This window comes from Epinephelus fuscoguttatus, linkage group LG9 (genome assembly GCF_011397635.1).
Source record: "Epinephelus fuscoguttatus linkage group LG9, E.fuscoguttatus.final_Chr_v1".
Classification (NCBI taxonomy): Eukaryota; Metazoa; Chordata; class Actinopteri; order Perciformes; family Serranidae; genus Epinephelus; species Epinephelus fuscoguttatus.
Window position 1 is genome coordinate 18,479,943 of NC_064760.1, and position 17,051 is coordinate 18,496,993.

Sequence of the window (17,051 nt, forward strand, 5' to 3'; positions counted from 1 at the left end):
AATGGATGTGCAAAACAGGTTCAATAACTGATTGTCCAACAAGGACCCCTTCTAGACATCTATGGACATTAAAGACATGTTCAGTGTCTGAATGTCTGGGTAGGGATTCTCTTGGACATCTATGGACGTGCAAAACAGGTTCATGATCTGAATGCGGACGTGCAACATGGATCCAGTCTCTGATTGTCTTACTAGGACCCCTTTTGGATGTCTATGGACATGCAAGACAGGTTCAGTGTCTGAATATCTGGGTAGGGATTCTCTTGGACATCTATGAACATGCAAAACTGGTTCAGTATCTGAACATCCAATAGTGAACCCTCTTGGACTTTTATGGACGCGCAACACAGGATACCACATCAATATACTGCTCAACATTAAGTGTAAAAAGTCCTGCATTCAAATATTTGCTTGTGTAAAATAAGTATTAACAGAAAACAATATCAAAAGTACAAACAGCCCAGCCCTTTAATGTAGCTGGTGGCCGGAGCTAATATTTAATAGCCTACTTTATATACTGTTAAAGGACAACGTCGGTATTTTTCAACCTGGGTTCTATTTCCTCATGTGTATGTGTGCGTATGATTCATGGGTACCACTCGTTACCACTGGCGATCTGAACCGGTCAGTGGCGAAAAAACACACACTTCACACACACACATACTCATTTACAATACCGAGCGGGGACAACTTCCGCCTTTCTGCTCCAACACTGACTGACAGCTGACTCCACTCATTCACACTCACCACTGCCCCAGGGCCGCTACCATATGCTATTTACAGAGATAGCACTGGCGATCTGAACCCGTCAGTGGCGAAAAAAAGCAGTTTTATATGGGACACATTTGCCCCCATTACCGTTTTAGCTCGTTTTGCGGCTCAATACTGAACCAATTTTAGAACGAGTGGTACCCATGAATCATACGCACACATACACATGGGGAAATAGAGCCCAGGTTGAAAAATACCGAAGTTGTCCTTTAAGTAGTTTATCCTTTAACAATGCATCACACTTTGTTTGTTGATCTGTGTTTGGTATGTAAAATCTGATTCTGCAAAGTAACTTACGTTCTCAACAAAACGTAATGGAGTCAAAAGTACATTTTTTCTAAAAACTGTAGTGCAGTTGCCTACACATATATTGAAGCATCAAATTGGTATACTTCAGTAAAGTAGCCTTCAAATACTTTAAAATTGTACTCGTGTGCAGTAGTTAAGTTCAAATGCGCTAAGTTATTTTCAGCCCGAGATTCTTGCAACATGCCCGCGTTCCGGTTTTTCTTGTCAGTCGTGTCATACAATGGTCTCTATGAGTAATTGTTAGCCTCATGTATATTCAAAATGTAGTCCCCCCTCTTTTTTCTCTCACAGTTCTTTCTTATTTTGTACTACCGCCATTGTCTTTTTTAAGCTATTCTTTCAAAAAGTATTTTCTAATTCATGTGGAGTATAAAGCACAGTATTGTTACTGCGGAGAAAACAAGGATGTTTATGGAGGAATTGATAAGCAACGTCAGTGTTACTTCCACGGTGTCAAGCAATTCAATAAGAAATGGGACGTCCGTTTTTTGTCCTGTCAAATTAAAAGCATTTGTTGCTCACTTTGAAAACATAATTGTTTTAAATGGTATTAATATGGTAAATCTCCCACTGAGAACGCCGTGTGTATATCAACGTCAGCTATAAACGTGTAATAAATGTAATGAACATGAGTAATGAACAGATTACGTCTTATAGATCTTTTGTTTTGAAGATAAAATCGTCTGACTTCCGGTCCTGTTCCTGTCGCTTCTACGTAGTTTGGTTTGACGGAGCGAAACGTCACCGATGCTGGTTGCGCCAGCGCCAGACAGGTCAGCTCAGTGACTGCGTCCCGTGTAGAAAGACGTAGCCAGCTAACAGCGAACAGCTAGCTAACATCCCCTTTTCTGAAGAAGAAGGACCACTCTCCTTTCACATAAGAACACAGAATACTAGAAGAACCGTGTCCGCGTTAAAATGAAGAGGCGGATACACTTTAGTTCTGTGCTGGTTTTGTTGCTAGTCTCGTATTTCTGTTCGTGCTCGGCGTTTTATCTTCCGGGTTTAGCCCCTGTGAGTTTTTGTGAAGAAGGCAAAGGTAGTGAAGATTGCCAGGTATGTCAAATTCACGAGACTCACATCTCTTGTGTATTGCTGAAGGTTTTGTGATGTAGCTGGAGTCGTTTTATCAATTTCAATTTGTTAGCTTCCTCAGTGTTGCTAGCTAGGCAACACTGTCCTTAGGCCCCGGCTAATACCTGGAACCGGGGCACTGGCATAATATTCCAGTGTATTGTTAATTGATTTTAATGGCACTTCCTGTCATTACCAAGGGAGTATATAATGTAGCTGGCGTCTCGGGGGTGTCACCAGCCTAACATGAGACTGTTAGCATATTAACACTGATGCAGATAATGAATTATGATAGATAATTGTTATCATTATACTTGTGTTGACCGGTCAATGCTCTGCTAACATTACCTCTCAAAGAACAGGTGGGCTTGGACTCGCCAAAAACGATGGGATCTAGTAAATCACTCAACCCTTTGAGAGACTGATCAAGCACACAGATTTACCACAACTTAATCTTTGCTTATAACTGAGTCATTTACTCCATATTAATATTAGTTTTATGACGGAACCCGGAACATGGACAACCAGTGGCCTGAGGGAGCCATTTTTTTTCAGTTAAACAAACACAGACTGAGAGACAAACTGTTTCTGCTCCTTTACAGACAGTGGTCCAGCTGTTTGTCAATCGATTGGACTCAGTGGAGTCAGTCCTGCCTTATGAGTATGATGTGTAAGTAACGTTTCATTTCTCCTTGATGTCATTTGTGTAATGACCGGGTATGTTTTCCAGCTCAGTGACACCTTCTCATTGTGTGTGTAAAGGTTTGACTTTTGCAAAGATGCCAAGGAAATGAGGCCTTCAGAGAACCTCGGACAGGTGCTGTTTGGTGAGCGAATTGAGTCTTCACCATACAAGGTGGGTGTTAAACAGAAACATCTAAGCTTGTGTGGTGTTTGTGGTGTTGCTTATGTTAGAATCAGTTTAAGTGTATTTTATTGATCGTTTGCCTTTTACAGGTCACCTTCAAAAAAGATGTTAAATGCAGCACGGTGTGCACCAAAAACTACAAGAAAGGGGAACAGAGTGACGCAACCAAACTGGATTTTCTTAAGATGGGAATGCAGCTCAACTACCAGCACCACTGGTTTGTATTTAATTTACCTAACTGCACTGTCTTTCATTGTGCATGAGTTTTTGCAGTGGAGAGGCACTGTTTGAAAGATGAACAACAGCAGTTAAGCAAACACACACGAGCACAGATTTAATTTAGCAAGATGCTTGTTAAGGTGAACCAATTATTTTTTCAGGATCATTGACAACATGCCGGTGACATGGTGCTATGACGTGGAAGATGGTCAGAAGTACTGCAACCCGGGCTTCCCCATTGGCTGCCTCGTGACTGCAGATGGCCGAGCTAAAGATGCCTGTGTTATCAATGTGAGTTGTGATTTCTCTCCGAACGTGTGCTCTGCTTAACGCGTGCTTGTGACGCGGTCCTCATTCAGATATATTGAGTTACCCAGGATCTGAGGTCTCAGAAAAATATATTAATTTAGTGTTTTTCACATTAGATTCTTGTGTTAGAACAATAAAGTAGCCTTTAATTTAGAATTAACTGTCATTAAGTATTTGATAATACTTACAAAAAACACCATGTAACAATCTTTAATATAATTATTGAAGTTACTAATGTAATCAAACATATGACATTATCTGAACTGAGGGGTTTCAGTCCACACAGACACAGAATAGTACAACTGACGTACGTGAGATAGAGGTGAAGTGGAAGTGATGTTTGAATAAGATCATTACAGTGTAGAAGATGCTCAACAATTTACAGATGTTTGTTAACAAATCCTAACCTGAGGAATGTACCTGATATTAAATAGAATTTTTTTCTATTTCAGTCTGAGTTCAACAAGAAGAACACCTTTTATGTCTTCAACCATGTGGACATCAAGATCACCTACCACAGCGGAGCGTCAGAAGGATGGAGAGGCGCTCGGCTGGTCGCTGCGACTCTGGAGCCAAGGAGGTAATTGTGGTTGGTAGTTAATTGTCATGATGACAACATATCTCAATTTAGATCTAATCTGTCTCAACATGTTGCAACTGAATGGCAACGCACCATTCAAAACCAACACTTTATGTTTGAATAATCTTACACTGAGGATTTTGTTTGTTTTGTGCGCAACAGTATCAAACAGCTCGATGAAAAGAACCCAGTTTGTGACGGAGGCAGCCCAATGGAGGTCCCTGGGGAGTTTGATAATGATGTGGCGATCACTTACACCTACTCTGTCGCTTTTAAGGTAGGCTTCTAAACTATAAGACCAATTATATCTCGAACAATACTAATATATAACAAGAATTAAAAAAGTAATGTTGTGTGTAATGTTTTTTGCAATTATTTTACTGCTGTTTTACAGGAAGACAACTCTATCAAGTGGGCCTCCAGGTGGGACTACATCCTGGTCTCTATGCCTCACACCAACATCCAGTGGTTTAGGTATGAATATACTTTTCACACACACTCTCTCCTGAAAACTCTCATGGCCTCAGTGCTTGTCAGCTGATGCTATTGTGTGACTTGTGTGTTCTTCCAGCATCATGAACTCCTTGGTCATTGTCCTCTTCCTGTCTGGCATGGTTGCCATGATCATGCTGAGAACTCTGCACAAGGACATTGCCCGATACAACCAGGTGGACCAGGTAAAAGCATTGTCTAACTCTCCCGTAGCTGGAGCTGATCCAGATTTGAAGTTGATATAGTGAAGTGAACATTTCTTGAAGATGCAGTTGATAGAAACAAACAAAAAACAGGTTATATCAGGGATACTCAACTTGATTTACCCATGGACCACTTTTCTAAAATGATAGGAGGCCTGGTGCCTGTTAACAAACAAATATTAATAATATTTTTTAAGTATATATAATAAATGAATTGCCTTTTTTCAACCTTGAATGTTTGCTGTCCTCACTCATTTTTGCCAAGAGGCAAATCCAGTCGAAGCAGCCCCATGCAGGTTAGGTGAACGCAGGGGTGTTTCTAGGAATCATGTTGACGCCATGCAAATGAACTATTCAAAGCAGATGATACAACTGCAGTGAAAATCTCACAAGCCAACAGCTTTTTGGGAACATTGAAGAGCAGCCTTGTTTTGGGAGATTAAAGGGTCATTGGTGTCTGTGGTTGTAGATTTGTCTTATCTCACAGTAGAAAGTAAAATTATTAGGTTTGCGCTAAAACATTTCACTCACAAATATATCAGAGGTTGAGGTTTTCACCAGTAAGTGCATGGTTACTGGTCATCTTTATCCTAGTTACATGGCTAATGCTTTAATTAATTCTGTACTGTGAAAGACCACCCAGCACACAAATTTTTTACATTTCACAGGCAGACTTGATAAAGCTTCCATCGACCAAGGAAAAAGGCTCTGTACTCTACGTAAGCTTATTGAAAGCAGTTTTAACAGAATCTTTTATGGTTGTGAAATCAGGTGTTTGGGTGTGTGATTAAGGCAAACCGGCACATTAGAGCAGAATGTAAAATATGGTGTGTATTTTCGTGTGAAATCTTCAAGAAAAGGACTTACACTAATGGATTGACTGAAGAGTTTGTCACACCACATTTTACAGCTTTTAGTAAACCACATTTTCTCAGTCTTCACCTTATTTTTCTTTGCTAACAGGTGAGGTAGTGTTCACTGCTTGGTGGCGGGTTAACCTTTAACCTTTTATCATTTGCAAATGTCAGCTGCTTCCTTGATTGTGACTGTTGCCGTGTTGCTTTCTGCCTTCCTTCCCAGGAGGACGCGCAGGAGGAGTCGGGGTGGAAGCAGGTGCACGGGGACGTTTTCCGTCCTCCCAGGAAAGGCATGCTGCTGTCTGTGTTCCTCGGACAGGGCACCCAGATCTTCATCATGACCTTCATCACTCTCTGTAAGCACTGTTTTATGTTAGGCTGTAATTTGTAATACCAGTAATAGTTACACACATCCTCTGTTTATGATTATCATTAGTTTCACTTTTCCTTTGTGTCCACCACTAAAATCACATCACAAAACGCAGCTGGTTATCTCCCCAAACATACTCTGTTTATTTCCCTTAGCAAAGATTTATTGTGCCATCATGGAAACAGCACCCCTGCAGCCTGAGAGGCAACAGAACAATTTAAGTCAAAATATTTCCACTGTAGATGTTCATAACAAGGATAAAGGCCCGTCTGTGGAAGCCTCTGAAATATAATGAAGAGCTTTATCAGTCGAGAAGAAGAAACATTTAAAGGCATATACATTGTGAAGCCAGTTTTAGGTTTCACAGTCTGAATTTGGGCAGTGGAGAAAGGAGTAGCATTTAAAGCAGTCTTTGTATCCATGTTTCAGTGCTTGATTTACAGTGATGCTGTTTTGTCTGACTGAGTGCACTAATGACTGTTTGTCCACTCTAGTCCTGGCCTGTCTGGGTTTCCTGTCACCGGCCAACAGAGGGGCTCTCATGACATGTGCTGTGGTGCTCTGGGTTCTGCTAGGCACACCTGCTGGCTATGTGTCTGCACGCCTTTACAAAAGTAAGAGTCCAGTGAAAATCTGAGTTCAGTGTTCTGAGTCGTTGCAGTCAGTGAAATCTTTCTCATCACAATGTCCTCATCCAACTCTGTTTCTGCTCTCAGCTTTTGGAGGCGAAAAATGGAAGACAAACGTGTTGCTGACGGCGCTCCTGTGCCCAGGGTGAGTTCTCAGACTTCATTTGCGCAGCTTTTTGTTCATTTGTCTCATTTTTGTACTTAAATTCTGCCCCGGAGTGCAGGGGTGACGTTATGCTGTGTATACTAGTATTTTGTCTTACACACCACCTTTTTTGAATCTAACATGTATTGTCTTTCTCTGTCATTGTGTCTTCCCCAGTATTGTGTTTGCAGACTTCTTCCTGATGAACCTGATCCTTTGGGTGGAGGGCTCCTCAGCAGCAATCCCCTTTGGCACTCTGGTGGCCATTTTGGCTCTGTGGTTTGGAATCTCCGTGCCCCTCACCTTTGTTGGTGCCTATTTTGGATTCAAAAAAGCTGTGAGTTAGGCCCTCTAGTTTATCATAGTATTGATTTTAGATGAAATGTGCACGTATTTGTGAGTTTGTTATATAATTCCCTCTCTTTCTGCTCCTGTGCAGGCAATTGAGCAACCAGTGCGAACAAACCAAATCCCCCGTCAAATCCCTGAGCAGTCATTCTTCACAAAGCCTATTCCTGGTATCGTGATGGGCGGCATCCTGCCCTTTGGCTGCATCTTCATTCAGCTTTTCTTTATTCTCAACAGCATCTGGTAAGCAGGCAGGAATGCTGCCTCTCCTGGTTGGTCTGCAATTCCAGTTTTGAACTCTGTAATCTCAAGGAGGTTTTTGGATTTTTGACACTTGTTGCCTCCCTTTCGCTAGGTCTCATCAGATGTACTACATGTTCGGATTCCTGTTCCTGGTTTTTATCATTCTACTCATCACGTGCTCTGAGGCAACAATCCTGCTCTGCTACTTCCACCTATGTGCTGAGGTACCTCAGTGTTCAGAGAATTTTGTCTCCTTAATCAGACTTGGGTCTGGGAAAATTAAGTACTTCCACTTCACAATGACTTCACTGTTTATAGAACGCACTACACTTGTGTCAAAGAGGAAGAAAAAAAATGCAAATATCTAAAGCAGCTTCCTCTAGGTTTTGCCTTTGAATATATTAGTTGTTATGCCATCACACAGCCCTGACTACACGACATGCTGATAATATTTTTGCATAGGGCAATTTCAGTTGACATGACCTCGCATGTCATCTTTTGTAATGTGTTTCTAGGACTACCACTGGTGGTGGCGTTCCTTCCTGACCAGCGGTTTCACAGCGGTCTATCTGTTCGTCTACGCCGTGCATTACTTCTTCTCCAAGCTGCAAATAATTGGAGCTGCCAGCACCATCCTCTACTTTGGATACACCATGATTATGGTTCTCATCTTCTTCCTCTTCACAGGTGAGGCTTTGAGATAAGCGACATGTGACCACTTTAAGCAGGCACAGTGATTTCTTTATTGCCCTGACACATTGCAATGATACCTGGATATCATGTCGCAATCGGTTTCTTTTATTGGTGAGCTCAGTTTATAAATGTGACAAATGATTATCTAGTACACTGCATGATAGAGATGGGTATTGAGACCTGGTACAAAATTAGTACATTTAATCAGTACAGAAACATTAGTAAGCTCCTGGACAGAGAGTGCTGCTTTTGGTATTTATGTAATGGTAATATTTATTTATTTAATTTATTTAACAGGGACAGTGCAGAGCTACTTTACTGCACCAGACTCAGCTGTAAGCTAATTTTCATCTGTAGTCCGTGGGGCAGGAAACAGGGAATAATGTCTCTGCTGAAAGACACTAACGTGTAAAAAACACAATTACAAAATAGGACATATGCATGACACAACGGCTTCAGCAATAACAACAGCAAGACAACACAACATGTTATCGCAACAATAACAGAAACTACCACAGTAAGATATAACAAGGTTTCGTAGTGTTAGACAGAGTTCATTCTAAAATAGCTGGCATTTTCACATTCCTAACCTCTCCCAATGATGACGAAGCTGCTGGCATCAGACAATTACGTCTGGCATTGTGTAACTGCATGCTTCATTCAGTGATGTCCAATTATGGCTGACAGGGCAAAATGTTCACAAGTGTCAGCTCACTTTAAGGACTAATCGTTCCTTGGTAATTTGTAATATGGTACAAGTTTAGCTTCTGGTAGTGAAGCATCAGTGAGGCACATTACCACCAGACATTTGTAGCAATTGCTTCTCCCTCATTATATATACACAGGGTTCCTGCGCATCATTATAAAGTCTTTAAAGACATTGCATTTATGAATCAAAAAATGTGGTTAATTGGTTCAAAATGGCTTTAATCAATTTTTTAAAAAGTCTTAAAAATGCTAAAATATTGGAAGTAGGATTTTTCTTTTCTGAAGTTGTATTGTAACATCTCAAAATAATTGGTAATGAATGCCTCTCACATTTACGCCACACAGATCAGGATAGAGAAACAAACACCACTGCATACATATATAACATTAAATCAAATTACAAATGAAAAAGGTTTGTCAAGGCAAACCAAATGGATACTTTTGTAATACAATAACAATACAATTTTCAGCACTATTTAACTTAACCAACAAAAAAAATTATCATGTTTTATGTTACAATGATCACTTGGGCCAAACTGTCCCTAACTCAAGTTAACTGATGTTTGTTAAATTTTTTTTTTTTTCCTTCAGTTTTGGGTATCGTAAAATTGGTCTTCAATATAATTCCTAGTGGCTCTAAAAAGTCGTAAAAGTCTTAAATGTAGCTTGCGCTAAGGTGTAGGAATACTGGAATACAGGAAACTCAGGAATAAATATAACTTAATTCTGCTAAAAAGCAATAATGAAATAACTGTTACATCTTTTCCCATCTTTTTATGTCATGTTGTTATTTTTTGCACCAAATTATAGAGAGAAGTATTGATAATAACTATAACTATTGATAAATAGTATAGATATCAATAGGCAATATTAGTATTGATATTAGTTTCAATAATATCCTTACAATACAATACAAACCATTAGATCTTGTTTAACTGCAATCTTAATTTTGTCAGTGACGGGTGAGTAAGCTCATAGTTTATGGCATGCCAGGCATAAATGGGTGTGTCGTGTGTAGGTGTGGATGTGTGGTGATGTTTGCTCAGTGTCAGGTCAACTGTGCTGTCAAGATGAAGGATGTTGATCCTGTTCGTATGACATTAAACACCAGGAAGTAAACACACCATTATGCAACTTTTTTCTTTTTTCTTTGTCATATAGTAAAAGCCAACCCTTGGTCTTTTTATTTCTGCACTGGCAGTACAGAGTCACTGTGTCACGTGAAGTTAAAGAGTGTTATTTGCAAGGGTGCCATTTGAGTCATTTTTTTTGTTTAATGTTTAATGAAAATCAGAGAGACTGTGGGAAATAAAACGAGAATGTTCAAAGTCCCTCTTGGTCAGATCTAGTTTTGTAGACTTATTTGGGTCAGTTTTACTGTCTGTGGTTCGCTGTTTGACAAGCCGGCGCCTAGTTTTATCAGGGAGGGTTTTTTTTTCTGTAGATCAAAAGATACAGGCACCACTTTGACTTGCTGCCATGGATGATAATGAGTCCATACACACTCAGGATTCCTGACCATCGCTGCGTTTCTCTGGACTAATAAATCCAGCCGTGTGACTGAGGTTGTGCAGATTTATGTAGCACAGGGGTTATCACAGAGTGAGGATGAACAGAACACTGCTGCCGCTTTTGTCTCCATTTTAAAGGAGACAAGGATTGACACGTGTTGACATGGTAACAGCACTCTCCAGCCCTGTCCAGCTCCTGTACACACCAACTCAGATGAGACCAGGGCTGTGTGCGGGAAAAAGGATAATATACAGGACTAGATAACAGCCTAGTCTCTATGTCACCCAGAAATATACCGCCCACCATGATGTCACATGATGGCTTTTTTTTTTCCTGGTGATACTCTGTCATGAGGCCAGATAAAAGTTAGCCTGTAGCCCTGCTCGTCACCGTAGTAGTGCTTGACACTATCTTAAGACAGAGCTGTAAGTAGCGAGGGGACGAGATGTCAAAAGATTATCACTAAGAAATAATCCAAGGATTCAAGGAAAAGATTATCAGTTTCCCTCCTTGCTTCCAGTTTTGATCTAAATAATCCTAATCTCTCTCACTCCCCATCTTTAACTTTTTATTTTTTTGTCTGTCTTTTTAACCTCGTCCCAACTTTGATCACAGTTTAATTCGGGATTGGGCTGCGTGGCCCCTGTTGCGCAGTCAGATAGGACTTTTATACCCACTTGAGTTGATCCAGGATTTTGACCAATCTGGAGTATATGCTCTCTCTGTGACAAAATGAGGTGCTGGTGTTTTCGCAGTCTGGTGGAGATTGCAGTCCCGACTGTCAAAAGTTATGTTTCAAGCTTTTAGTGGATAGAACTTGAGACAGCAAGTTGGCTATACAGTTTGGGACTTTTCGTGCCTGTGTCGCTGAAGAACTTTAATTTCAGGATATAGCTGGGAATGTATCAATATTATGTGATATTGTGATATGAGACTAGATGTCTTCTATATTTTGGATATTATAATATCTTAAGTGTTGTCTTTTCCTGCTTTTAAAGGCTGCATTACAGTGAAGTGTTTTCAATTTTCTGATCTTACCAGACTGTTCTAGCTGTTCTTTGTCTTTACCCAGTTAAGGCATTTATATCCACATTATTGATTAATATTTATTAAAAATTAGGGCTGGGTATAGATTCAGATTTTCCAGATCGATTCAATTCGATTTTCAAGGACTCAGTTCGATCCGATTCACGATTCGATTCGATTCAATTCAATTCAATTCTATATCGATTCAGTCAAGTATATTTCAATACAAATACGATACAAAATTTGCTTGGATATTAAGATATTTTCTGAGAACTAGCGAAGTATATTTAACAAGGAATCCTCTGACCTGGTGCATTACTATTAAAAATACTGTTTACATTAAGAATTGACCCCAAAGCAGTACATTAGTCATCATGTACTTTTATTTAACATTACCTGACCAACACATACAAAATAAATATTTTAAATTAAATCTAATCACAAGGCAGACAATTTAAATGAAGTGGCTACAAAAAATGTAAACAAAGGACATCCACAAGTTTGCTGCCTGTAACCGTCTTATAAAGCTTTTGTGCAATACACTACAGTGGTTGTGATGCACACATTGACTGTATCAGAAGAGAAACAATATACGTAGGTGAACCCTGCAGCAAAGTGAACCCTCTTCCTCAGAGAGGATCTTTGCCTCCCAGTTTGTTCCTGACGGCAGAGCAGAGTGAACTGTCTTTCTTCTCAGAGAATCTTTGTCCCATGAGTGCAGGCACGCTGCTCTCCGTGTCCGTAGTATAAACAACTTTCGCTGGCGATTTGACAGTCACTAGAAGCACATTATGACCCTTTGTAAAAGTTTCTGTGTGGTACCTGTGTTGTACATGAGCTAACGTTAGCGGCTAAGGGCTGAGAGGCTGTCCGGTATGTGTGTGTGTGTGTCTGAGTGAGGAGCGTCAGTACGTTAGCTTGTTAGCCGTAACGTTAGCCTTGCTGTTTGTCATGTTAACGTTATTGTCGTCAGCCCTGAATAGCTTGTAAAGCTTTAGCGTAGTTAACACATTTGTTATCGGCCCATGTGTTTACTGCTACAGAAAATAATAAATCTTTGGTTTATTTGCACAGCGTCGCCTCTCTGCCGTCTTTCATCACGCTTGCTAACGCTTACCAGCAGATCTGTAACGTTACGAGGTACAAACTGAGGCTACAGTTAGCAGTGTGCTGATGCTTAGTGGTATTTCTTAATCTTTTCTGTGAAACTAATGTGCATTTAATAAACATTCGTACATTATTAGCGTTATATTTTTAGGGGAAAATGCGAGTGAAAATACTCGCACCGTAGACCCATGCCTTCAGTGGACTTGCTCCCACCATTGTTTGCTGCTCTGTCTTCATTCAATGTCCGATCGTCTCGCGAGATCTCTCGACATGACCTCAGGTGCTAAATGCTGATCTCGCAAGACTACCTGGGTTGATAGTACTGCAGGCTGCTGCAGTCTGCTACCGGCTGTACAACACGTCCACGGAGGAAAATAGTTATAGTAAAAGATCGATTTTTTTAATTAATGAATCGATATTGTGCCATTTAAAGGAAAATCGATTCGAATCGATTAAATCGATTTTTTTCAACCCAGCTCTATCAAAAATCTGTGTAGATATTTTGTGAAAGCACCAATAGTCAACCCTACAATATCATCACGATATCAATATCAAGAAATACGGTCAAAAATATTATGATATCCGATTTTCTGCATCTCGCCCAGCCTTATTTGAGAACCTTGTGGCCTTTTGTTAATTGTGTCCTTATGTTTGTCCCAAAGGGAGCTAGTAGTCCCAATCAGGTGTTTTAACGGTCCAGTGTGCAGGATTTAGAGGAATTAAGCGATGAGGTTGTAGAACTGAAACTTCTCCCACATGCCAAGCGAAAACATAAATAGCCCTGTCTAAAGCCAGTTTTTGGTTTGTCTGTTCTGGGCTACTGTAGAAACAACATGGTGGCCTCAGTGGATGATTAATGGGTCATTCTAAGTAGTAGGGGTGGGAATCACCAGAGACCTCACAATACAATATTATCACAATTTTAAACGACTTGCAATATGCTGAGTATCATTATAATGTAATGTATATTGCAAAATATTGTGATTAATTACCTTTTTTCAGCTACAAATCATGTCCTCAAAGGAAATCTTTATTGACATCTGTTTTGATAAAACTTTCAGTGTGCTCATCTTACACGAATCATTTTTATTGCAGAAAAATCTATCTAGTGAACTGGAAAACAATTGATTTTAGTGTTCTAGAAGACTACCAAACGTCGCATCAGTTGCAAAAATACATCAAATGAAAAATGTATGCCAACTTAAAAGCAGATACACTCAGTCAAAGCATGGATTTATCTGGAGAACGAGCTGCAGCCAAAAATCTCGCCTACAAAGTATAATATGACGTCTCACAGTAGTGCATCTGCAGCGCGCAGACACTCAAAGTAAAAGCAATGATACTGGAGCACTTTGTTAAGATGGTGGCAGACAACTCTATCCTGTTTACTTTTTGTCCCTACCTGAGTGTAACATATAGGGATTATCAACACGTGGATTGTGTTTCTGTTAGTAGTAGTCACTTAAACTTTCTCCACCCCTGCCAACATTACACCTCCATGCTCCATTTACTGTTGTTATTTGGCTGTTGTATATTTTCTGTGTACTTTAACATGTGACTGTTGTTACAGTGAATGATTAATGTAGTCTGTAAATTGTTTGTTACTTTCCTTGTTCCTTGATGAAATAAATCCATGTCATAACCCTTTAAATTTTTAAGTAAACTACTTAAGTAAAAATATTGATTGTCCAGTGCTATGATATTGTGATTAGATCAATTCATGTGTCACAGCAATCCTTTTGAATAGGAGGTCTAGTACTTTCTAAACAAACATCTGACACAACAGTGATGTGGAAATTAGACTAATTTTTTAAATATGCCGCTATTGTCATCATTTTAAAGAGAAGATTATTTTATTTTTAAACATCCGTGAGACAAGTTTTTGTCTTTTTATTTTTGGGTAAAGAAGTGTTATATCAATACACTCTTTCTGCCAATAGATGCCCCCAAATCATACAAGCTGGACCTTTAAGTTTGGCTTCAATGTTTTGTTTTGTTTTGTTTTGTTTTTTTAATATCTTTTGTAATAACATTTATCAAGTCCTCCCTCTAACCTGTCTTTTCTTCTCAGGTACAATTGGCTTCTTCGCCTGCTTCTGGTTTGTAAATAAGATCTACAGTGTGGTCAAGGTGGACTAGAGGACTGTGGGAAAGACTGACTCCTTCCTGTTGCAGTACTGCCCTCCTCAGTGCTGGCCGGGTGATCAAGTGGTCTGAATGGCCCTGAACTGAAACCATCACTTATCATAGAAAAGACCCGAAGAGCAGAGCCCGTCCTCTTTTGTGCTTTAAACCTACGTTGCTATTGTTTTTCTTTTTTTTTCTTTTTTTTTTTAATATATATAATTTTGTCTTCACTGTTGACCAGTAATATTTTGAGTGGCGCCTTGAAAATCAGTGTAGGTTCCAATGATCTATCTAGCTGTCATAGTGAGCAGTTTGTTTTTGGTGGGTTTAACAAGAAAAGCTGAAATGTTTGTATTTTAATTTTCTACAGAAAGTAAAATGTTCTGTATTTTGCTTTTCTATTCCCTTATGACTAAATGTTTTGGTTTTCATTACCTGTATTGTAATGATGGAAAAAAAAAATGTGTGTACATATACTGTATAGAGAGTGAGCGAGAAAATGCTACTTAAAGATTGTCACCATTATTGAATCATCTGTAGGAGTTTCCTTTTCATTTTTTTTTTTTTAAGGTGAAGATGGGGCTATACATCCTTAAATATCAGCCTGTATTGTAGTTCAGAAATTATATAAAACACTGACATTGCTATGACACATGTCCATTCTCTTGTTTTTGATGGCTTCGTTTAAGTCTGCATAGACACAAAGGGTACACTTGGTTTAGAAGCACATATGTATCAGACGCATATGCTACAGTGTGTTGCACATGAAGGATGACCTCTCAATGACATGCCTGAGGTGTTTGGCCACAGGAGAGATTCTCACCTGGTTACCATAACGCAGTCCATGAATTTACTGATTCAGTGCATAGGCACCGTTGAGATGCACCCGTGTAGATTTGACTGAGCAGTTTGCTGAATTGTAACGACATAAAACACTGCTGCCTTTTGCTTCGAGCAGTGTGGTGGACATCACCCAAGGTGATAACATTTTTACAAATAAATGCAATTAATTCAAAATGAAGGCCACATGTTTTTTTTCCCCTAGAGCCACTATGGGATTCAGGCAGCACGGTGATGCAGTGGTTAGCAGTGTCGACACAGTAAGAGGGATTCTGGTTCGAACCCAGGGTGGGGGAGCCCTCTGTGCCCTTCTCCCCGTGTCAGTGTGGGTTTTCTCCGGGTACTTCCTCCCACAATCCAAAGACATGCAGGTTAATTGGTGACTCTAACCTGGCCGTAGGTGTGAATGTGAGTGTGAATGGTTGTCTGTCTCTATGAGTCAGACCTGTGATAGTGGGCAACCTGTCCAGGGTGTACCCCACCTTTCACCAGACCCAGCTGGGAAAGGCTCCAGCGACCCCCAGAAGGATAAGCAGTTACAGAAAATAAATGATTCAGTGTTCAGCACTGTCTTTGCATCTGTGTGGAGATAAGTTATATAAAGAAACCTTCAACATTTGCAGGTAAACATTTCCTACATCTTATACTTCTTTTTGTTCTGATTTTTAAAAATGTAAAACACTATAAATGTACAAAAAACCTTTTAATCTTCTGGTTTTTGTTCAAAACAATCTATTTCTGGCAAGTATTTTAAAGTGCTGTGCAGGTTTTCTTTTATTTAGCATAGGATTCAAAACTGTCCCTCCTTCAAATGGTAAATGGACTGCACTTGTGTAGCACTTTCCTAGTTTTCCAACCACTCAAAGCACTTTTTACACTACATGTCACATTCACCCATTCACACTGGTGGCTGAGGCTACTGTACAAGGTGCCGCCTGCTATTCAGTAACCATTCACATCCTCTCACACACTGATGGAACAGCCCTCGGAGCAGTTTGGGGTTCAGAATCTTGCCCAAGGATGCTCCGACATGCAGGCTGGAGAAGCCGAGGATTGAATATCAGATCTTCTGATTAGTGGACAATTAGTGTCAGTTTAATTTCTGGAATTTCAATTACAATGAGCTTTACTGGCATGAATGACAGGTGAACAGGTTTGCCAAAATGTCACGTACCTCATTTTACCTCACTTGTTATACAGAATGTTCCTTTGCCTCATGTGTAATGCAAAGACCTGACTGCACAGACTTATACGTTAGTAGTATTTTAAAGATCTGGTTCATTATATCTGAAGCCAGGCTTTGATTGATGAGAGCAGACACACACACCTGTGGTCGACTTAGTCTCAGGCAAATGTTTGATATGGAAAAAAACTTGGCACCACTACAATTAGTTCACCTTTATTAAACAACAGACAACTTTAGATGTTGAATAATGAAACCAGAAATAATACAAAAGCACAATAGAAATCACAAAAATATGTAGTTTTAAAGCACTTAAAAACATTATTTTCTCTTGTTCGATAATACATTTTGTTACATACTGTACTGTACCCCTTTGCTTTTTACAAAGCAACACTTGGACAAACTTATAATACAAGTTTGATTGTCATTTAAAATACT

General features: G+C 39.7%; 1 protein-coding gene across 2 annotated transcripts; it reads left to right on the forward strand.

Moving 5' to 3' along the window:
* The first annotated feature begins 1,823 nt into the window (after positions 1-1,823).
* On the forward strand, positions 1,824-15,607 carry LOC125894468 (transmembrane 9 superfamily member 2). 2 transcript variants are annotated; one of them, XM_049585869.1, is made up of 18 exons: positions 1,824-2,136; positions 2,757-2,824; positions 2,917-3,010; positions 3,112-3,239; positions 3,403-3,532; positions 4,003-4,130; positions 4,293-4,407; positions 4,525-4,604; positions 4,702-4,807; positions 5,494-5,544; positions 5,906-6,038; positions 6,547-6,666; positions 6,769-6,826; positions 7,004-7,163; positions 7,266-7,417; positions 7,530-7,641; positions 7,933-8,104; positions 14,535-15,607. In XM_049585869.1, the coding sequence occupies exons 1-18, from the start codon at positions 1,999-2,001 to the stop codon at positions 14,600-14,602; spliced, it is 2,013 nt and encodes a 670-aa protein (XP_049441826.1). In that variant the 5' UTR covers positions 1,824-1,998; the 3' UTR covers positions 14,603-15,607. The 2 variants fall into 2 exon arrangements, with proteins under 2 accessions (XP_049441826.1, XP_049441827.1); XM_049585870.1 differs by lacking the exon at positions 5,494-5,544.
* The last annotated feature ends 1,444 nt before the right edge of the window (positions 15,608-17,051 follow it).

Coding starts and splice junctions, on each gene's coding strand:
- LOC125894468 (XM_049585869.1), top strand. CDS start 1,999: ATGAAGAGGCGGATACACTTTAGTTCTGTGCTGGTTTTGTTGCTAGTC. Junction 2,137..2,756: donor AAGGTAGTGAAGATTGCCAG/GTATGTCAAATT, acceptor GCTCCTTTACAG/ACAGTGGTCCAGCTGTTTGT. Junction 6,827..7,003: donor ACGGCGCTCCTGTGCCCAGG/GTGAGTTCTCAG, acceptor TGTCTTCCCCAG/TATTGTGTTTGCAGACTTCT.